General features: G+C 39.4%; 1 protein-coding gene across 3 annotated transcripts in view; it reads left to right on the top strand.

The window, feature by feature from the left end:
* rabgap1l (RAB GTPase activating protein 1-like) overlaps positions 1–23,390 on the top strand; it is an 87,154-nt gene that overhangs the window by 45,873 nt on the left and 17,891 nt on the right. For all 3 annotated transcript variants that reach the window (XM_058639344.1, XM_058639342.1, XM_058639343.1), the window contains exons 14-18: positions 7,321–7,434; positions 14,417–14,491; positions 16,368–16,493; positions 16,999–17,142; positions 19,627–19,668. In XM_058639344.1, coding sequence (XP_058495327.1) covers positions 7,321–7,434; positions 14,417–14,491; positions 16,368–16,493; positions 16,999–17,142; positions 19,627–19,668 — 501 coding nt within the window. The remainder of the gene's footprint in view (positions 1–7,320; positions 7,435–14,416; positions 14,492–16,367; positions 16,494–16,998; positions 17,143–19,626; positions 19,669–23,390) is intronic.

Here is a 23,390-nt window from a genome sequence, read left to right as displayed (position 1 = left end):
AATACGCCAACATATTGACCTTGTGCTGAGAAGCAACTCGGCGTTGGTATAATTTTTCTGAATCTTTCTGAATTCACATGCAGACAACTCTCTTTTAAACACATGTTTACTCTTAACCTGTGTTTAGAGGTGACCGGTTGTCTACCTCTAGTTATGAGCTACCATCATCTACCAGATTCATCCAAGTGTTTGAATAGTGTGTGGATCAGTAATTGTAAATGCCATAAAAAGAGTTTTTGTGTGCATGTCCCCCATTGTGAGTATTTTTAACTGCACTGCCTGTGCACTGATTGTTTCCCTTGCATGACAGCAATTTTAAAACAGGTCAGTATTGCACATTATTTACTTCTGTTTGGTGCCTTGGAAGTAAAATGGTCTGCTCAAGACTGTGACAGACTTGCTGAGTCCTGATACTGTACCACACTGTAGTACTAGATCCATTTTAGTTAGAGCGCGATATTCTTTCACTGGAAAAACCTGACCTGTCCACCTGATACTCTGGAGTCTAGTGTTGGGACAGCATGACTAGACTTAAGCAAGGTCACTGGTCATCAATGTCAGCTTGCCTCTGATGAGTGACCAGTGGTCCCGAAGCTCTCTGGGTTTTATCTTTCTTCCCTATGGAGACAGCTAACAAAGCCTAATAGCCTGGAAGGCAAACACCAAGTGGACAGAGGAGTGAAACTGTTAGCTGCAGGAACACACTTGACATGGAACAACTCCAGTGTCAGCTCAGCTGTACCCACTCCTGAAGGAATAGTTTTTATCATAAAATGACAGGTGTTCGCTTGTGTTGCCTTCCAGCCCAATATAAATGAAGGCACAGTTCCCAAGGCAGAGATTAACATTTAAAATATCCCCTATTAAACATCTGCCCTTTTACTACTTTCCCTGACCAGAATTGCAGCCAAAGCAGTTTAGTTTCAGCCATTGAAGTCTGTTCCCTCTTATATGTCGTGGCTTGAACTGAAAACAGCTTGGACTCAGAGCATTTTTATACAATTAAATGTCTGCTTTGAGCAATTCATGCATCTTTTCAGAATTGTATGTATGTTTGCCTGTGTGTGGCCAGTCTTCTTTTCATAGTCCATCTGTTTAGTGCTGCAATGGTCAGTATATACGTATGTTTTTATCATCAAATAAGGTAGTTTTTCCCCCCACTAATCAATAATTTGTGTATTGACTAAGACATATTTAAAACACTGACAATATACATTTTTCAACTTGACAAAATAACGAAATATTGAAATATTAGACTGCCCCCATTACTTTAAAATCCTCATTAATTTTGCATTTATACAAATAAGAACATGCTCATCAAACCATATATGAAAACACAACAGACTGATTCATACATTACTGATTAGTTTGTTGCGTCCCAGACTGTTCCCCTGCAGCAGAAAAACCTCTTGACTTCTGTAAATTAAATACTATTGAATGTAGATGGGCGCGGAGGTTTAGCTGCACGTGTTAAGTAGGTTACCTGTTGGAAAGGTCTGAGTAATGGACCGTCTACCCAACAAGCCCCCAGGCTACAATTAGAGGAAGCCTCTCATTCCCCTCTGTGTACACATCATTCTGCCCTCTCTTTATCTCTCTCTTTTTTAACTTCTGTCTCAATCTGTCTCTCTCCCTCTCCGTCTGTTATCTGCAATAATCTCCCTCTCTCTCTCTCTCTCTCTCTCTCTCTCTCTCTCTCTCTCTCTCTCTCTCTCTCTCTCTCTCCCTCCCATCCTTACCTTTTCCTCCCCCACTCTTTCTTTCATTGCTTCCATCTCCTTTCCCGTTGTGTTTACTGCCCTCAGTCAGTTAGTTTAAAAGCCACCAGGGGATAAATCTGACAGGTACACACAATACTGAAGAATACACACCCACACACACACATACACACACGCACAGATGTTTGTGCAGCTATTCTCCTTAGGACATTGCATTAAGTTTCATTCATTTTGACAGCCTAAACAAAGCGTTAACCTGAATCTAAACCATAACCAGTTCACCTAACCCGAATCCTAATTTAACTACTATTTAAATCTTCGTCCAAAAATTAACCAGATCCACAGAAATGAGACCAGATTTTGCTCTCCATGAGGACTATGGGTTCTAACAAGGTCAGTGTTTGTGCCAGAATACGTCCTAAAGAGGCAACAAATAAAGTATACTCACTGTCTCTGTACAGTGTTGCTATAATCTCCTATAATATAGATATAATCTATATTCAATGTCACAATGTACTGAGTCTGTATTGATGTATATCATTTCTGCACAGATGAGTGTGTTTATGGGCCAGTATTTTCATTGTGTTATATTCTATACTTTCATCCGACAGATTAGTGTTCTGACTGAATTCAAGTTGATATATGCTTAGTTCCACTAGACACGTGCATGCACTGTATGTATATACAGACTATGGTTGATGCTGTCATAAATATGTGTATATTGCCCCATTTTACACAAGCTTTACCATCTAATGGGGCTCTCTTGTGTCGTCATTCCACAGGAGAAGCGAACTGAGATGTGCTGGCTTTATGATCGTCAGTTTAGTTGGTTGTGTATCTGCCCGATGGGGCCTCTCCTCTTTGAGCCAGACGTGTCCGAGGGAGCTGTTGCATTGGGTTCTTCTTCTTTGGTAGGAATCTATTTCCCTGCGTCCAGACTTGTACCGCCACCCGATGGTGAAGTGGGATACTACAGGACCCTGACGTGCGAGTATACCAGGGTATGCGATATGTGACATGCACTTCAACGCGTGTTGCATTTGCGTGGAAGTATACCAGGGCCTTAAGTCAACACACCACAAACCAATCGGACCACTTTTTTTCAACCACTGTCTCCTGGAGTACAGTTGGAGTAAAAAAGAGTGTGGAGTACTTTTACTTTAGATAAGATGCCACCTCCCGGATGCAGCCACACATCCTGTCTCTCTCCCCCCCACCCCCACCTCCCCCCTCTTCCTGAAAGTGGAAACACACACGTTCAGCCTCCTAAATCCATCTGTCTGTTTCCATTCATTTACCTATGGTGGCAGTGGAAAAATGTACAAGATGAAAATCTTTTGGATGATGCAGGTGGCGCTCGCAATGTTCAGCTTACTGCTTCAGGCTTTCAGTGACAAACATCCATCTCCTACTTGAGCTTACAATAAAGAGATGATGAACTAAGCTGTTTCACAGTGTGGGGGCTCTCTGACGAAGTCATGGCAGTAAGGGCAGGCACTGTTGAGTTTGCCACATTAAGCCCAAAGAGACTGTTAGAAAAATACATATCCATATGATTCGCAAGGAAGAGACCCATTAATGCTGTTGTTCTCCTTGCAGGCATTACTAGCTTTGTCTTGATTAGTTAAACTATATTTTAAGTGCACAAACAAGTAGCACAAACCTTTATAGCCAGTTTTAGAGCTGTGCCACTGACCTAGAGCTTCATTGCAAGGTGCATAGTTAGTCTTTGGAATTGTGTTTTTAGTAAAGGTTTACTGGAGCGCTGTGAGAGAGAACTGATGTTGCTGATGAGGCTGCAGTTTCTCCTGAGCACCTCAGCCTCCTGCTAAGATCAAAGACCTGTCGAGCTTCAACACACACACACACACACACACACACACATGCGCACAGAACAAGAGAGAACACACACAACCCAGTGCAACAACTTACTCATTTTATGTTTGCCTAAAAATAAATTATAAATACCATTAACTATGCTCACTATTCTATGGTGTGTGTGCACTGTATTCATTCTTGTCCTTTCAGAACTCTTGTAAGATTTTTGTTAAACAGGAAGAGAATAATATTTTGGTGCATGAAATATGACTCATCACACAGAACAAAAACAACCTGGTCGTGTTAGCCTGCATACTGAGACCAAGGAGCTTAAATATATTTTTATGTTTGCTTTAAAAATAATAATAATAAAAAAAAAACAAGGTAAATATTTAGGGCACAGTAGAGGTAGAACAAGGGAAGAAACAGAAACGGAAGGGGGGGGGAGGAGGGAATTAAAAATAGCATATAGAGGGCTATATTACTGAACAAAATGGAGAAAATAGAAAAAGGCATTGTTCAGTAAAAGATGAATTGGAAAGAGGGGAGATCATGGAAATAGAAAGGGGAGGAGATGATTGAGAAGAAGAATAAATTAGTTGGGAGAATGAAATATGCAGAGCGAAAATTAAGAGAAGCTATAGAAACGCTTTTAGAAGAAAGGATTAAGAAGAAGAGGGGACAGACTACTATTAATTTAACAATTTTTGCTGTTTTTTTTTTGAGTAATGTGGTTTTTAATTATTAGAGGCATGCATGGTTTATTAAATCAAAGTGTTTACAACTTCCATTGTCAACCGGATTGTGAGTGGTCCATGCTGATGTTGCCATGGTTATTATCGTCACACTAATTTGTTTTTAATTGATGAAGCAGCTCATAAAAAGTAATGCATTAATCATGAGTCCATAATTATTTCAAAAGCAAAGTTTTGACTTGCTAAATAATGAATAAAAGAAATGCTGTGTGGGTTTTTGCTGCTTTCTCTGCAAAACATCTGCTCACCACAGTCAATGTTATTCCAAACTTCAGTCTTTAGTACTGGATATAATGTAAGCAATGCTACACTTGATTATTACAAGTACACATGCTTTATGTTCACAAGAGAATTATTAAAACGTCAAGGACCGCAATGGTTCAATTGGTCTAACCGGTTTAAAATCCAGATATTTAGCTTATGGTTGCAAATAAACAAACAGTAAAACAGCAATTTTCACAAATAAGCTGTCGGACAATTTGGCCTAAAAAGGTACTTATACAATTAATCAGTCAGAAAATGAATTGCTGGTTATTTTCTGGTGATTAACTGTGTATTCATATGTACGTTGACACAGACACTGACTTAATAGAAATATACTGCTATCCTGTATGAATAATTGTAGCCAATTTAACCCTATGTTTAATCTTCCATCAAATTGGAAAAAAACCGGACCCAATTTGAAATGTATCCAGCCATTTATGTCACATTTTGGAAACAACAAACACATGAAAGTAGAATTCCGTCAACATGGCCCTCATTCCTGAAGAGCGGCATCTTTTTTTTTTTTCATTGTAAAACTGTTAGTTCCATTTCCAACACATAATACACAGAAGCACACAACACCTCCACACTACAAATCTCATTAAAGCATTACTCACTGTTTTGCCAGCAGCTTCTATCAATCGTGTGTGTGTGTATGTATGTGCATGTGCATGTTTGTGTGTGTGTATGTATCATATGAACCAAGCTTGGGATACAAGTGACACAGTAAACAAGATTTTAATTTTGCTAACCATCAAGAAGACTTCATTATATTATTATTATTATGTTATCAACTATTCTGTCCTTAAAAGTCATTTATTTAACATTTATTTACTTCAACTTGCAGAATAACGTTAAGACATTTACAGCAAAAGAACATGCAGGTTACACCGATGACCATGTAACATTAATGAACTAACAACAAATGCACTGTTCTTGTATTCAAGATAGATTAGGATTGTTTTAGATTAATCTAATCTAATTGCTGAAACTGAAAATCCCCCAAGCCCCATGGGATGTTTTCAGATTTCTTGGCCAAACTGAAAGAATCTTGTACCAGACTTTTTTTTGTTGATAAGAAGTAGTATTGCCAGAAAAATTACTAAGAGTGCAAACATCCACCAGGGTTGCTCACACTCCCCCATATCTCACATTTGAAAAATATGGATCGCCACCAAAATCTAATAATTTCCTCCGTAGGCCGTAAGTCCATCCTTTACTTCTTGAGTACGGCTGCTCACAGACAGACAAACAGTAGGATGCTGCCAAGAACATGACCTGCTTTGGCAGAGGAAAAGATTGTTGCAGATTAATTCAATTTTAGCTCTATAAAGGCCAAGAAACTACTGAAAGCCAACCTAAATAAAGGCTTTATGGCGTTAAAGTAAATTTAAAGTCATGCAAAGATATGAACTTAAAGATGTTTGAGCTTTGACTTTGCATTTATGTTGCCACCAAATTTTACAAAGGTTATTAAAAACATTAGCTACATATCACACTGAAACATGTTTTGTTTCCTGTTTGTTATTTCTCACGTGCACACTGACCATTAAGACATTCCTTCCAGTGGGAGTCCATAGTCACACCCAGACGAGCCAGTGATTTGCTTTTTTCTCTGCAGACACATCTGGCGAGAAAAAAGGAAACCAAAGTGTGTTTTTTCCACCTGCCATGCTTAACATGACCATCCAAAAGATGCTTTTGTTAACATTATGCATACATGTGTACATGGCGCCCACCGAAGAGCAGATTTCTCACGATTACACTGTTGGTTCCATTTTAAGCAAATTGCTCTGCGGAGCTCCCCCGGGCCAAAGTCGTTAGATGTCATTACTAGATAGCCATCGCTCCTTGAAAACTAAAACAAGCACGTTGGCTGACACGCTTTACGTCGCTCTGCATATGTCATCTGGATCATTGGTCTATCCAGTTGCCTACAGTGGCATTTTAATCTTTGCCCATTGGTCATGCCTCTTGGAAGTGGGAGGTGACTAGACCCTTTGTGGACTCACACTCGATCTCAAATGAAATTGAGATGCAGTCTGGCGTTAGCAACGCTATCTTAGTAGTCATTACTTTATTAACCTCCTGATCTTTCATTATATGAGCATGATAATCCTGCCGTTTCTTTTTTTCTCTCTGACACACTTTTACTTAAATACCCACCTCATCTCTCTATTGTCGAGAAATGAGTAGAGGGGAAAAAACTGCAAGATGACATTCCTCACTCTCTCTTTCTCCTGTGCACACAGTCTTGCTCTTTGTCTCTGATCCACACAAACACACATCAAGGTCAGTCAGGCTCAGGGTTGGTTTATCTGCGGCTTGCAGTGAGTTGTTGGGAAACGCTGTGCTGCCAGTCTTCTCCTCGGCACTGTTTACAGTACGCGAGCGCGTGTGTGTGCGCGCACAAGCGTGCGACTTGTTTGTGTGAGAATAGAAAGCGAGAGGGGTAATGGTAAATTGCCTGTGTATATATGTGTGTTTTCTGTTTGAGAAGGAAAACAAGTAACCACATTTGTATGTGTGTATTTATTTGTACACTGCACTGGTTCAGGATTAGATGGCACAGACCGTGACTGAGGCCTGGGGAGTGCTGCTGCAGCAGGAATGTGACAAATTTTAACACACACACACACGAACACACATTGTATCTCAGTAATGCAAGTAGAAACAATGTACCGGAATAAGAAGACATCAAAAATCAATTAATGTGCTGAAGTTTGTCACGTTTTTATATTTAGTGTAATCTATGTGTTTCACAGGACTCAGCCCAGGAAGGAGTCATCACACGGGACATCCACCGCACTTTCCCTGCACATGACTACTTCAAGGATTCTGATGGAGATGGACAGGATTCACTGTATAAGATCTGCAAGGTTAGTCTGGGATTGATGGAGTGAGTTGCCAGATACTTGCAGTTTGATCAAATCAGCACCGGATTATGTTACTACTCTTTCTGATTGACATTCGTACATGGGAAGCTAATCATGAAATGTGGTCTAAACATTTTATAATTTGTGCATATTCCCATGAAGCCGGCCATTAGTGTTTTTTTCCTCTCCGTTGTCTGGCAAGGCTCTGTAGGAATTAGCTTGGCATTTCATGTTGGCTTTACACAGTATATGATTGACAGTGCCTGCCTCGACTGAGACATCACCATGAACCCTTCCAACTCAATATACAGGATGTATGCACAGCCATCACAGGACAGTCATTAGTGTTTTCTTCCAATTTTCTAAGTGGAACACAGTTTTGCATTCACAGTATGTAAATGATGAATTTCATCAGGTCAGAGCCAAGACATTGACCATTTGTTTGCAGAAAGAAAGTCGTACAGCTGATATTTAAACCTGGATCCTTTTAGAGACGGAACTAAATTCATCATTCAAATGCTTCTGAATAATTCAGTAAAATAAAATGTGTTATCATGCTTCATATGTGATACTAAGGAGAGGCTAAAATGTTGTTAAATTGTAGCTAAGATATAATTTGCATAGGAAAATGAAAGACTGTAAAATATGTCAAAAATTCTATTGTCCTTTTTCCAATTGTATAACATTGTTAATATACAGCCTTTTACGTTATACCGTTGTGGCAGCCAAATATGAAATACTATAAGCTTATATATTATTCACACAATTAAAAGGCATATGAGTAAAGGTGAGAGCTATGTTCAATTAGCAATGTATCTGCGTCATAGAACAAAACAAAGCAGTAATCAGTTAATAAAAATAAAATGGTATCAAAACTCACCATAAAAATAGACAAAATTTGACCATAAAAGTTAGTTTAAAATGTTTTTTTTGAGACAAGTTTTGAAGGAGGAGATAGATTTAGTGTTTTGAGTGTTATGTGGTAGAAAACTCTAGGGGCAAGGGGGCAAATGTCAGTGCGACTGAAGCCTCTGCACGCCATGGTAGTTAAGCGAGCAGATGGTGTGGTGAGTCGCTGGTGAACAGGAGTAATATATTCTGTGGAAGGAGTTCCTATAATGATACAAGCAGCTGCAATTTGAACCATTTGAAGCAAATGTAGGGAATTAAGAGTGAGACCAAAGAAATCGGGGTCAGGGATACTTAGAGGTTGTCCACGGGAAAATTAGTCCATGTGAATCCGCTTAAGTTTTTTTTATTATTATTGTATTAGCATTTTATCCACATGGAAACAGCCTTTTGGGAGCCCTCAAATTGTAGTTTATGAAAACGGGTCCCAGAGTGGGAAAATCTCAAAATGCCACTCTTCCATTTGGGAAAACGCTGATGAGCAAAATGATACACAATATTGTTTAAATGAAATAAACATGCATTATACATGTCCAGCTCGCTGAGAAACAGGTCATCAAAAAACTAAACTTTGTTAAATACACGTTTCGGTAATACAAATTAAGTTTAACTGCACAACATATATGAAAGTATTGAGAGCAAAAATGGCGAAGGGAAATAATTAAGTTTAGCTGGATAAAGAAAAGCTTTGTGTTTGCGTCTAACAATAAACTGTAGTGCAGAATCTCCTAAACATTAAATCCTAGAGATAATGGATATATTATTTACCATTTTAGGCCCCAGAAGATATATATAAAAACGTGTTTGAGAATGATAATCTCAAATGCCACCATGGTGTATTCAAAACATAGAAACCTTTTCATACAATGGTGAATAGCCTGTCAGACTGACCATTTGTAACTTGGCTATAATCTTGGTAACAACATAAAATAAGCAGCATTGCCTCCTTGGCAATAAATGTAATAAGTAAAAATAAGTTCTCTAAGGAGAGGGTTCCTGGCTTGTCTTGAGGTAATTATCTGTGATGATACATGGTACATTTTATTCAGACAAAAGCCAAAATCAGCAGTAATGTGTTAAATGTATTAAAGTGAGTCCTTATATCTATCACTGTCTGAACTCAACTAAGACTGAGCCCGACACATTTTCCTACAACTTTACCACAAACAGAGTTTATTTAATGTGGTGAAATTGGCATATATGACATTTTAAAGTAAACAAATGGGATATTCATATAGTCGTCCTGTATGTTTAACAACCAAACTGCTCATTTTTAACTCTTATACATGTGACCTTATTAGTCATTATTAATTTAATTTATCAAAGGTCATTCTTAGCATAAATCTCTAACTGTAAAGACAGATTGTGGAATTAAAATGACATAGCAACACAAATGTGCTCGTCTTCGTTAAATAAACCAAACCCCTGACAACATAGTAAAAAGACTTAAGCTCAGATATTTAATAATATACTCCACAATAATCACTCAAATATTCAGAAAGACATCAGTTATCTTTGACAGGTTTGTGTCACACAACTGGATATTTCAATAGAGGTGTGTTACTTTGTGTACACGTCATGACCATTACTCCTTTCTTTCTATAGTGAACATTTAGAGAACAATTCAGATATTCTAAGGTTCTTAAAATGCAAACAATACAATAACATTTGAGTTATGCTTGAAGTTTGCATGAAGCAGTTGTGTAATAAACTGACATGTACACACAAAGCAAAATGTGATGATAAGAGTATAAGGAAGCTATACATTCAACAGAAATAGGCTAGTATAGATTTTCATTAGTTGTAGATACAGTAATGCAGTAGCACTGTTGCTCCTTTTGTGTTTTACCGGTGTTGCAGAAGTAGAGTCTGGCCAGTCGGCGCTCAGGGAAAACCTGTCAGGAAGGGTTAGCATCCTGTCTAGACCCAACTAGGTCAGTGGTGAGCCAGCCTTCATTTGTATGCAAATCCATGTAGATTTGCTGCTGATAAGGTTGGTTGGATCTTGAGGCACAAGTGGGTTACAGATACAGGGATCCAGGACAAAGTTTATATTCATCTTCACATCCTACTCACCCATAAGCCTGGAGTCTTATTTTCTAACCTTTACTCTCCAGGGAAGGTCCCCTGAGCTCCGTGTACCTTTTCAATGATAATATGCTTTGCTCTATTAATGTTCGCTCTTCCAAATGATCTGCAATGCCTCATACTGCATCTACTGGTGGTCACTTGGAAGGTCTGCTGCAGCAGTCAGGGGTTAAGTGCTTTTCTCGTGGGGACACTACATACACACAGCCAGTGTTTTCTGGACGAGGAGAATTTAATTCTTCCAGCTGGTGTGGGCATTCAAAACCTGTAACTCTCAGATAAATTGAAGAGATGAAGAGAATCGACCCTGTATATCCATGGAAACTGAACTTAAAGCATGGGGAAAAAGCAAACACAGTAATGCATTATTATGCCTCATCAATCAAGCTAATGTTGTGTATCCCTGTGCACACTGAGTATTTCCATGTACATGTTATTCAGGATGCTAGTTTATAAACCTAGTGACCTGATAGACTGAAAGCTTAGCTTTGCTGAATCCCATGCTGTTGTGTTATTTGACCTATAAAAGCTGTTTCTACTACACTGAACAGAAAACTCTATATAACTATAAATATAGATCGAAATTAAACTCTTATACTCGCACATAAACAAAACCACTTTTTCCCACCAAAATGATTAACTTTTAATGATTTTAATGATTAAACAAATTGGAAATGTTGTTTTAGTTATGAAAAAAGCTTCAAACCAATTCATCGATTATCAAAATAGTTGTCGATTAATTTAGTAATCGATTAATAATCGATTATTTGTTTCAGCTCTAACTTCATATATTACTTATTTTGTTTAAGGACTATTTAACTGCACAGATGTCCACTGATGTTCATTTACCCTGTAAACAGTCAAAGTCATGACCTCTCATGCAGAGTAGAGTAGTAGTAGAAATTTTTATCGAAATCGCAATACAACCTACTGCGATCGCAGGAGTGGCAATATTTCTTAAAGCTAAAATGTGTGTTAAATTACCGTTTTAGATTAAATATTGTCCTAACCATGTTCCACAGACTGAAGACAACAACTCTGTTTCTCACAGATCTGCACAAATATCACACACTAATCATTTTGAATCATTTATTCAAATTAAAATGAGGATCTTTGTAATGTAATGTAAAAATGACCATTCTCTCTGATATCGCAAACTCACAATGCAATTTCAGTCAAAAATGATCGCAGTTAGATATTTATTATTCCAAATGGTTCTGCCCTACTCTACAATAGTGATGCCAGTTTTTCTCCCTCAGGAGCAGAGCATGAAAGATGTGATTACACTTTGCTGCTCTCCAGCAAGGTTGACCTATGACCTACGTATTCATTCAGTGTGCTACAATTAAATGACACTTTACAGCTCTTTATATGGATTTTTATTGTGTTGAAATAATACTTATCAGAAGAGGAATAACTAAAGAGAGCATGTAGGGTTCTAGGGTCGATCCATCTACATCCATCAGAACATACACTATGGCTTTTTAAACCGTATACCATATCTATTTTACAACTGCATATAAATGACATTTATTGCTTTTTAGAAACTAGACATGGAGATTGTTAGAGTCCGTCCCTCTGAGCCTATTATCTGCTCAGGCTAACAAATTTAGATTTCACCCACCAGGACCTCCCTCATCCATCTGTCAGCATACACTTCTCCCACCCGAGTTGGGGAAGTGCGAATGCTACACTCAATCAAGCATGTCGGCTTGTAGATTACACTCCAGACAGCTCCACAAGACTTCTCCATTACCTCCACATCAAATCCCAAATTAGCTCAACAGATCAGCAGTGGAACTGTGGATGTCCATACTCATTTTTCAAGCATGGAAAAAGGGGCAATAATCTTTGAATCCAATGTAACCAGGTTTGACTGCTGGTACAGTTAACTGCTGGTTTGAGTGTACTGCCAACCTAGTGCTGGAAAATAAAATGCACATTCTTTAAACATTGTAAAATAGAAGAGATATGCTTAAAGCGTCTGTGTTCTGTGCATCTGTGCTTATTTATGGTGTTGGTGACCTTTCGACCATTTTCACCAGCTGTTCTTGCTGCTTATGAGGGTGTTAATTGCGTTATTTGGAGCCCCTCTGGCATTCTACTTATTCTGATGATTCCTATATAATCAGTTACCATATTGGAACATGAATTTATTGCTCTTGTATGTTAATGTTTCCTCAAACCTGTATGCCTTATAAGAAAAGCACTAAGCAGCCAGTCAGGCCTCGATGCTGTGTCATGTTGTCTTCACCCAGTTATAAATAATGTGAGTCAAATGCTTTAGATATTTCTTAGACCTGTGTGTGATATTGTAGGTGTCATCTGAGGATATGAGCCAGCAGAGCATTACTACCTGTATCTGAAGCTTCCCCACAGTTTGAGAGCACTTTATACAATAGTGAGTTTCAGATCAGATCACTGCTACTCCATGCTGGAAAATCCACTGTTCACTCCCTGTTCAGCGCCAAATGGCGTCTGCCACACTCAGCAACACAATTTTATAATTTTACAGCCCAGTAGTCGGACATTAGTTTTGTATAATTAACAAAGTAATGATGTGCACTCTTTGATGTGTATATTAACAGTTACTTGCTACCTTGTTCACCTTATACATTTTGAAAGGGAATGATACATCAGTGTTGTATTTCACTCATTTTTCTGCCCACAATGTCCAAAAAAATTTCATTACAGGTTTAAAGTCCCGTAGTCTGTTTGAAATGCCATTGTTATGTAAAGAAAAGATTTTGCAAGCTTTCTAGATTATTTTTGATTATTTTTGATTATTTTTTCCGTTTCCTCTGTGGCTACTGCTGCATGTGTCCGTCGAACATTTCTTTGAGTGGACATGAAACATTTGGTGTTATGTTATTAGACAAAGGGAGTGAAAGAGGAGAGCAAGAGGCTTACACTAACAAAAAGATAACCAAACACAGAGACGGTCTCAAGGGAAATTTCGCTTGGTCACTAAGGAAATGTATTCTGGGTATACTAATGCTCCGACAACCTTCACATTAAAGTGATAAGACTGCTGCTGGCTGGAGGCTGTATAAAGCTCTAGGCTTTTTAAAGATGAAGTGAGATGAAATGTCACTTACTAAATTTATTAGTTGGAAAAGAAGCTGAAATTCTCAAGGGTACTGGAAATATTACCATGCCTCTGGTCACAAGATAATTCTTTTCAGGACGACTGAAACATAGTTGACCCGTGATCAGCTTGACCAGCTGTTGTTGAACACTTTTATTCAGTTTTAAGGACTTATCAAGTTGAAGTTGATAAACCATCAGCTGAAAACTGTGTGATCTATGGATGTTGGTTTCTGTGTGACTGGAAGGCAGGAAATAGCACTAACCTGCTCACATAATTACTCTGTTGTAGACCTGATTACGTATTCATGTGCAGTATAGACATGTACTCATAGTAGCCCTATGCATTTTCTAAGTCTTCATGCATAAGAAATGAAAAATATGTAATTATCAGTTGCTTCTGTCTTACACTTTTGTCAAATGAGGCATCATTAAATAACACTTTATCTCATATTATCCATTCAGTGAGCAAGAGATATTCATGCCTGCATCAGTAATGTTACATTTGTGGTGATTTATTGTCTTTGAGAGTCCCAGTGTTCGTACAGTAGGTGACACTTTTCAAAACGCACGCTAATCTTTAGGTTTTTTTTAGCTGTTATAGACTGTTATTAATCCTACTCATAGTGTATTTAAGATTAGCTCAGCTGTATGAATACCTATTATCACATTGCAGGTCACTTCATTTATCACCAGGTTAAAGAAATTTGCTTAGTCATTGTGCTTTTTAAATCACCTTTTGTGTTGTTTTGTAGGCTAGACCAAGGTAGAGAAAAAGGAGTATGTGGAGAGAGCTGCAGGTTTTAAGAATACAACATTAACGTACCCATTTTAAACAATGTTTATGTCGGTTATTTCTAATGTTTGACTAAGTGAAAACCTCTGTCTTTTCATCCAACAGGCCTACTCTGTCTATGATGAGGAGATCGGTTATTGTCAGGGTCAGTCGTTCCTCGCTGCTGTTCTCCTGCTGCATGTGAGTAAATATGTCATCCCTCCATGCGTCGAGTCGACCAACACAATGTTCGTGAAAAAGACACACTAGGGCTGATAAGATCAACAATTATCGATGATTGTAATTGATACAACACAAAATATGGTCTTTACAATTGGTTTTCTCACATGTGTACATAGAATAATTTATCAACCTTGTTGAAGCTTAAAAATATGTCTTTTACATTTTCTTCCTAAACATTTAATGCCAGAAGTTATTCTGATGTTTCTCCGTAGTCTCCTACCAAATAAAGAAGTAAGTGGACTATTAAAGCTTTAGTGCAGAACCGCTATTGCCCCCTGTGGACTTCTTAGTAATTACCATTACACTGCATTCGCTACATGACCCAGATTTTCCTCCCCTGCCCCTTCGCACTCACACATACACACAAACACACACACACACAGAGTTACAGAAAAACGGAGCCGACTGCTTTGCAAGACAAGTTTTAACATTTCAGTAAGTTTTGTGATGTTCATCCTTCTTTGACTGTAGCGGTACATGTCCAGACTGCATCCAGGAGCTGTGAGGTGCAGACACAGGGCAGACTGGCACGTTGACAGGCTGTTGTTCAGGGGGAGAGCTGTTGGCGGAGCAAGCATTTTCAATATTTTACGACCAAGCAAAAATTGCAATTAAAGATACAATTGTGAGATCCTACTGAATCCCCAGGTTTACTTTAACAGTAGATTCTACTTCTGACACTATTTGTGTGTGCTTCTCAGTGTTTTTAGCCACTGTATGAAGCTACTTGCTCTGTTTGCTTCTTCTACTTTCCCTGCTCAGGCGTGAAGTAAAATTCGTCAGTCTGTGTGGTGCAGGAATGTCACCACTGACACAAAAACACAACTTCTGTACTGAAAAACACAGAGAGAGTCATATGGAGCTGATAGGCTTATTCAGCATCGTCTGAACTTGTTGACAATGACAATGGTTTGAGTGCAATAGACATAGAGAGAGATAAACTGAACCCTGGCAATAAAATTCCCTCAGTGGAAGTTGAGAGAGAGAAAGGGAGACAGAGACAGAGGGGGAAAAATTAATTTAATTTCAAGGTCACTTGCAGTTAAAAAGCTCAATATTTCTGTGTCCCATGTTTCTTCTTAAAACACACCTGAAATTGTATTTGAGGAAGGTATAATAAGACCAAGGAGTTGACATAAGGAAGTGGAGGAACGAGGGCAGTAGACGTTTTGGTTGATGTCCAAATGACAAGGGCAGAAGGTTAAAGAGGAGGAAGATGGAGGGGGAGTGGAGAGGTGAAGACAAATGGGAGGAGAATATTGGCGAAATGCCGTGGATGAATGCAGTGAAGATGCATAATGAAGTACAAAGAAGGGGAGTGTGGGGAAAACTGAGGGGAGTGGAGGAAGAAGAAATCGGGAAGAAGTAATGGAGGAGGAGGCTGTAAATTTGAAGAGCAGCAGTAAAAAGAGAGGTAATAGTGGAGGAAGGAGCAGTCGGGTTATAGTGGAGGAAGAGGAAGAAGAAGGGAGAGGTTATAGAGGAGATGTCAGGAATATTAATAGGTGTTCAGCTTTACCTGCAGGAGCTCATTCAGCCCCAAACACATACTGTCACTCTGATTAAATATCACCTTACCCTGCATGTGTGAAGGAGGGGTGGTAAACGTATACACTTTCACAGATGTGCACAATCGCGCAGTTAATTTTTCTCTCATGCTTATTTTCTTTTCTTTGCAAAACACATATGCTGAGACGCTGTGACACAGTGATATCCTAAAACTGTACTGAGTTAATTACACATACAAACACTTATACGCCTGTGCTCCAAAGTCTGGTAGGTGAGTCAGATATGTCAGCAAATAAAATAGAAATGTATCATATTGTTCTTTTAGATGCCTGAGGAACAGGCCTTCTGTGTGTTGGTGAAAATCATGTACGAATATGGCCTCAGAGCTCTCTACAAGAACAACTTTGAGGATCTTCACTGCAAGTTCTACCAGCTTGAGAGGTTGATGCAGGTTAGTGTTTGTAATGCAGTGTTTTCTATGCTGTAACATAATACTAATGAAGGGGGACCCCGACTGGATGGACAGACAGAATGTTGGTTGAAGTCAGAGTATATCGTGGAAAGGACACATTTTTTTTTCTCCCCTTTTTGTACTTTTGTGCCCCTTTTTTCAGGAATAAGTCAATGTCCTCAGTGTTGCTAAAAAAATCAGTCTACTATTTGATTTTTGTATTTTTTGAATCCTGTCAGACTCAGCATGGACAGCCATATAGAAGGTCAAAATTGATGCAGCAGAACCACAGTTATTGTCTCCTTTGTATGTATGTATTCTTCTTACTTCTCAAAAGCTACCTTTAAGAAGAGAAATTGAGAAACTTCAAAGCTTGTCCACATTTTCTCCCCCCCAGAATTACTCTTGAAAGATATTATAGAGATTGGGGCAGTGCGATATCATAAAGTATAAGTAAAAATGGAAAATGAATTCCTTCTCTCTCTCTCTCTCTCTGATCGTACAGGAACAGCTTCCAGACCTGTGGTCTCACTTCCAGGAGCTGAATCTGGAGGCACACATGTATGCATCCCAGTGGTTTCTTACCCTCTTCACTGCCAAGTTCCCCTTGTGCATGGTTTTCCACATCACTGACCTGCTGCTCTGCGAGGTACATTGTCCTGGGTGTACTGTGATGGTCTTGTCCCTATTGTCTTACGTCAAGTGATGAAAGAGTCAACCTTCTGGGAGAAAAAAAGGATAATAGTTTTAACAAAGTAGTTAAGAAGGTTTTTGGAATAGCTTTGGTAGAGGTAAGAAGGAAAGAGGATGGCAGCCAACAAGGCAGGAGGAAGGACAGAGGGACTGTATCTAGAATGTGCAGAATGACTTTGACAAACGTATACATACATCATTTCTAATTCATCTGTACTCTGTCCTTCAATCTGCCCAACATAATCATTAATGACACACTGATAAAACTCTTTTGGGCTGATGCAATCACTGATTTAATACCATTAGGATCTGTTGACCCAACCGCAATCACTGCTTGCTTCTTGATTTGAAACGTATTTACTGAAAGCTCCTCTGAAGAGTTTTTCCTTCATAAGCCACTATTTTACTTTGTGCTGGTTACCCATTTTCTTTTTTTTTAGCTAGTACTGAAAATTAATGTGACTATTCTTATTGTAAAGGTCATTAATTGTGTCTTCTGTGACATTTTACAATGTTCTCATCTTTAAAATGTATTCAAGTGAGATCACAATGGAGATCAAATAGTTAAAAACCATAAACACTGCCAGAAAACAACAAAAAAAAGTGGTTGCTCTCTGCCTGGAGCTACAACCAGCTTTGTCCTTACGGGAATTATTCTCATTCACTGTTTCTCCTTAGAGGAATTCTTTTTCTGTGTTGCTTTTACAGTTTTCCATTCAAAAGAAAATGAATGGTGACGGTTTATTCGAGGATATTTTTTAAATGTTTGTTTTGTTTCATTGAAGTAAAGTAATGAGTTCCCTTCACGTCCTCCCTCTTTCACATCTTTTATCCACCAACCCTCTTCCTCCCTCCCTCCCCCTGTTTGCCTTTTGGCCGCGGGCAAAACAATTAAAAGTTTCCCAGGTCTTTCTCACCCAGTGAGCCGCATGATGAGAATCTGTTCATTAAACCAGAATTCTTATCTCCCACACCCTTCCTGTCTTGGTTCTTCTTGGCTTACTTGAAGTTTTTAGTCCTATTGTTTTCTTTTCTTACTTCATACCGGCTCTGTCCATGTTAACCCTTCTCTATATTCTTGTACTGTTTTTGGCGGATCAAGTTCCTTTAAAAGCAATCATTTTGGTCATTCTTTTTCCAACTACATCCATTTCTTAATCGAACCTCTCATACTTGTAACAGTAACAGTGAGCAACCAGTTTCTGCATCGTCTGACCTTGATATGTAGTGATATTACTTTGTCATTTATAAAACTTTTTTGTACTCATCAGTCTAAACTTTCACACATCCCTCTGTCTCATCTCCTTCTCAGCCCTTGTCATCATACATCACCTCTCTGTATTTATCTTTTTCCAGTCCATCTTGCTTGGACACACATGCTCTGTGATTTTCTTTCTCTCGTCCGTGCCTTTGATCCTGCCTCAGCCCTGTAGCTCCATCTTGAGGCCTGTAAATGTAGGCGTATGAAAGTGGAGCTCCCCCTCTTTTGTCTCTCTCTCCTGTTATTTTTAGAGCTGTCCAGATATTTTTAGCTCCTTGTTGCCATGTGAACTGGTTGTCACGGAGACCAAGGAGACGGGTGTTCCCATGTATTGCTGACATCGGCTTCACATTTTCTTTCATGCTATGTCAAAATCACAATCTTTGTATCTAAGAAAAAGGGAGGGAAACATAGGATCACAGTATTTATGTGCATAATCATTTCAGTTCTTTAATATAGCATTTGCTATTTTTTTAAAAAACCTATATCAGTTAAACACAGTGTTGTATCTGTCTAGCTATAGGATAAGTATGTTTTATCTGTGCAGCAGTCAGTTAAGCATTTCTTGCTGTCTAAAGTTATGCTGATAGGTTGGCATAATTACCAATGTTTCAGTTTTCTGTAAGAACAAAATGTGGAAAATGTTTGACTTATTCTAAGAACGTCAGTCTGTAACAGGTTGGTCTGTGCGGTGTCCTTGTCATTTTTCCCAAAACGTTTGCTCAATGATCTACTCTCTGAAAAAGATAGAAAATGCCAAGGTCATTTTCAAATCGCCTTGTTTGTTTATGTTATTGTCTTGATGTGCTAATCTTATCATAAACCATGAGAATCAGGAGATATTTCCATCTCTTTCAATCAGCACATGATATTTTGGTGTCAGCAAGTGAGTAAACCTATTAGTTCAGGAAATGTGTTTATTCCTAAGCAGCAGAAAGGATAAGGAAAGCTTGATGTGTTAACTTGCGATGTTTTATCTCGCTTTAGTGTCCCGTAGCACTAAATCTTTGAAAACTAAAGAGATTTAAGTAGAATTTCTACCATTGTGGCGCACAGCATCTTGAAATCTTGTCTTTGTTGCACAAAAAAAAACAAAAACTGATGTGTAGTAATGTCTCTTTGCTCTTTAAACAGGCTTCTACACACCGTGCTTATTTCTCTTTATCCTTTCTTTTCCAGGGTCTGAACATCATCTTTAATGTAGCCCTGGCCTTGCTCAAGGTTAGTACTCACTTCCTTCATAAATGTTTGTTTATATTAGGTCAACTATCATGTTGTTTAGTTAGGAATCCCATTTAGTTAAAATGTTCCAAGCTTATATGTCATTTTACATCTACTTAAGAAAATAATGTGTAAAGTGTATTATCCATTAAATATATGGAGTAAGTGATATTAATAGGTTTGTGCACAACAGTTAATCCCGTCAATATGTGATTGTGCCTCTGAGGCATCTGTATGAGAAGGTTCACTCAATCCTGGGTTTGATGGGATGGTCAGAGGTTAGATACTTTGTTGGCTTCTATAGCCCCCTAGTGCTGACATCAGAAACTTCATCCAGAGGTAAGGCGCTGAATCATGCTCATCATGCTCATCATGCTCTATGAGAACAAATATTGTTTGTTTGTAATGAGTGTTTCCTCGGGACACATCCGAAACTACTCAAAAAACAACTGTTTAAACCCCTTAATCAGATACAGTATACATATACTGTGTGTGTGCGTTTGAAGAGTGGCTTGTGTTAAAAACAAAACTACATGTTGTTATCAGAGCAGAGTGATGTAGACTTAGTTGTTGTGTCATTAGATCTGCCTGTGGTGGGATGGATCAATGAACTGAATCACATTCCATCAGTGTGTGGTAGCTCAATGTGGCTCATTATTTAATGGGGAAGTCTCTGTGGAAGTCAGTCTGAAACTTAAAGAACTTCCCTCAGCCTCTTTGTAACTAATGTGTTTTGTGTCTTTTTTGTTTTAAAAATGGGAATCAGTGATGAGATATAGGAAGGGAATGTCATGGTTTCTCTTGCATGGTTATTCATTATTATTGTTATTATTAGTATTATTATTATTATTATGCAACATTAATCAATCTGATGCTCATATAGGTAGCCACAAGATCAGGATCTATAAAAAAAAAAGGCAAACAATATGTTATGCACACTAATGCAGCCACACTTAGGCTTTCTGCTCAAAATGAATGATACATTGCTGGTCTTAAAAAGCCCTTCTGCTCTGTGTTCTAGCAATAATGTATTCTGTGTGGCAGAGAGAGAAATATGTGGTGGATGTGATGGTTGGGAATGAAGAACAAATGAGGAGGAGAGAAGGATGGAAGGGGCTTCCACTGCCTGGCTCTGATTGGCCAGGCATGACGGCATTCTCCCATGAGGCTCCCCCCATCCCTCCTCCATCCATCCTGCTCCTCTCTTCTCTCATCACCCCTCCCTCCATCTGTGCTCACCTCCCTCCTTTCCCTGCTTGGCAGTCGCTATCTACATCACAACAAGAGCATAAGCTATAGCTTTAGCAATCTGAGCCTGGGGAAGAAAACCTGTGTTCTTGTGTTCTTGATCTTTTCTTTTTTTTTTCTTCATCTTCACGTTATGGATTTCTGCTGGTAGCCTTTTCTCTCCCTCAGTTTCTTGTTCTCTCCTTTCTTTACCTTCTACATCTCTACCTCCGCCTTCTCTGCTGGCTGGCAATGTATTTCTCCAACACGCTACCTCTGTCCACCACCCAGACCTCTGCAACGGAGCCGCCCCTGCTAGCTGCTAGCTTTTAGCATCACAGAGGGATTGAGAGGAGTCAATAAAGACAGAGAGGGACAGTCGAAAGAAAAAAAACATTTTCCTCGCCTCACCCTAGCTGTTAAGGGCGACCAGTCCTGATCTCATGCACAGTCATGCAAATATTCAACCATTTAGCTTCTGTTGCTGAGTGTCTCAAGTGACTTTCCACCCAAAGAAGCTGGCTCACTATCTAAAGGATCTACTGACTGATCCTGACCGGATGCTTGGCTGCTGTTGCTGATGGAAATCTGCCAGTGGGACTGACACTGGAAATGGACCGAGCCCTGATCATAGGATTATGTCAATGAAGAGGGAAAACCAAGAGACTTTCACACTTATGGAAAACTAAAATCTACTCTACTACCTCATTTCATGCTTATGCATAGCTGTCTTGAATCTGACTAATCGAGTTCAGCATCCACTCAGCCGTCAACAGTGCATCATCTTCCCCTGAAGGCAGACAAGTGCCACACTGCCATGCTCTTATTTCCTCTGCTTCTGGTGTTTTGTCAGTGACTGTTTTCTTACTTTTAGGCAGGGGCTGTTCAGATGAAAGATTTGATTTACTAAGTTCAGTCCATTTTACATTTTAAAGATATATCTGTTGGGCTTCATAAAAGCAGCAACCAGTCATTTGGAAACACAGTATAAAACATCACAAAACATTTGGATGTGTTGTCTCAGACGCACTCAGCGTTCTGCATTAAAATCACTCACTAGCAGAGTCCGAGGGTTTTGTTTCTCAGTCATTGAAGTCTTTCAATGAAGGAAAAATAAAAAAAGGTGGAGTACTCACTGCTGTTTGCGGGAGCAGCAGCCCACGTGTTGAACAGCGTTGTTGCTAAGCAACACCATACTGGATTGGAATTGGCTGGGGGAGTTTTGAAGAGGAAGATGAGAGTGGGTTGTGTGACTGGATTACAAAGTGAGTCTGGCAGGTAGCTGGACGACTCAGCATTATGCTGAGAGCAGCATCAACATATCATTTACCGACTGTTACTGTGTCGCACCTGGTGGCCGTTGCTGGCCTTTGACAGTGGCACAAGCTGAGTGGCTGCTGCCAACATCTTGTCCACTTGTCCAAAAGCTGTCTTGTCTGGATGAACTTCATCATTATTCACCGTGCATACTCGGCTGTGCCTGCTGAGCTGCTGTTTATAAGTAGCTATTTATCATAGCTGGTTTCCTGAACCTCAGTCTGTTCTGACACTACTGGCTACACACTGACCTCAGCAAATCTTGGCTCACTTAAGTTGACCACACATACCAACTTGTCTGCTCCCAGTCCACCTCTCCTCCAACAGCTGTGAAATCCTCGCTAACATTTGGACGACACGCTGGAGTCATCTGCCACACTGGCCCCGGAGCGGGACCTCCCCTCTCCCTCAACCTGTCCCACACCACCACCATCAGCTCCACCCTCCCCTCCGGCATCTCCTCCCCCTGTACCTGCCCTGTCCCCACATCTGCCCAATTCAACAGTTCGCAGAGCGGTGGAAGATGGAGAAGGAAGTCCAGAAGAGGGGGCTCAAAGCAGTCAGGCCTCCGCAGACTCATTCTGCAGGGTGATGGGTGTTCTTGGGATGGGACATCGGCTTTTCGTCCCCAAGCTGCTGGCGGTGAGAGACGGGTGGTTGGACTGGGAAATAGGTGCTGGCTGGAAAAATGGGGAATGATGAGTTAAGAGATACAAAGGAGTGGTTGTTAGTTTAAAAGTCCAGTGTGTAGAATTTAGGTGAAATTATTTTCATTTGGCAGAAGTTGAAGAAAAAAATGATTTCTGTGCGTGTACAATCACCTGATCGTATGAATCTCCAGAATCCACCTTTTATATTTATATGAGGAACCATGTCAGCTCTAAGATGGAGCTCTTTTAGATTACTTTTACTGTAGCCAGTATGTCAAAACACCACAAGATGGTGGTGTTGGTGAGTTTTGAACACATCGAATCTATGCGTCCCTTAAAGTTGCCTGTGTCTACATCCATATAATTTGACAAATTCACACACTCAGTTCAGCAGTGCAATATCGGTTTCATGGTTTCAGCTACTGAGCAGCTGCACTGCAGCACCTAAGAGGTTTTGTCCATTGCTCTAATACGGCTTCATTATTTATTATTATGAGATGGTAGTGCTTTGTTTTATACAACAAATCA

Source organism: Solea solea, chromosome 9 (genome assembly GCF_958295425.1).
Source record: "Solea solea chromosome 9, fSolSol10.1, whole genome shotgun sequence".
NCBI classification, from domain to species: domain Eukaryota; kingdom Metazoa; phylum Chordata; class Actinopteri; order Pleuronectiformes; family Soleidae; genus Solea; species Solea solea.
Note: the sequence above shows the minus strand (reverse complement) of the source record. Positions and strands in the feature narration are given on the sequence as shown.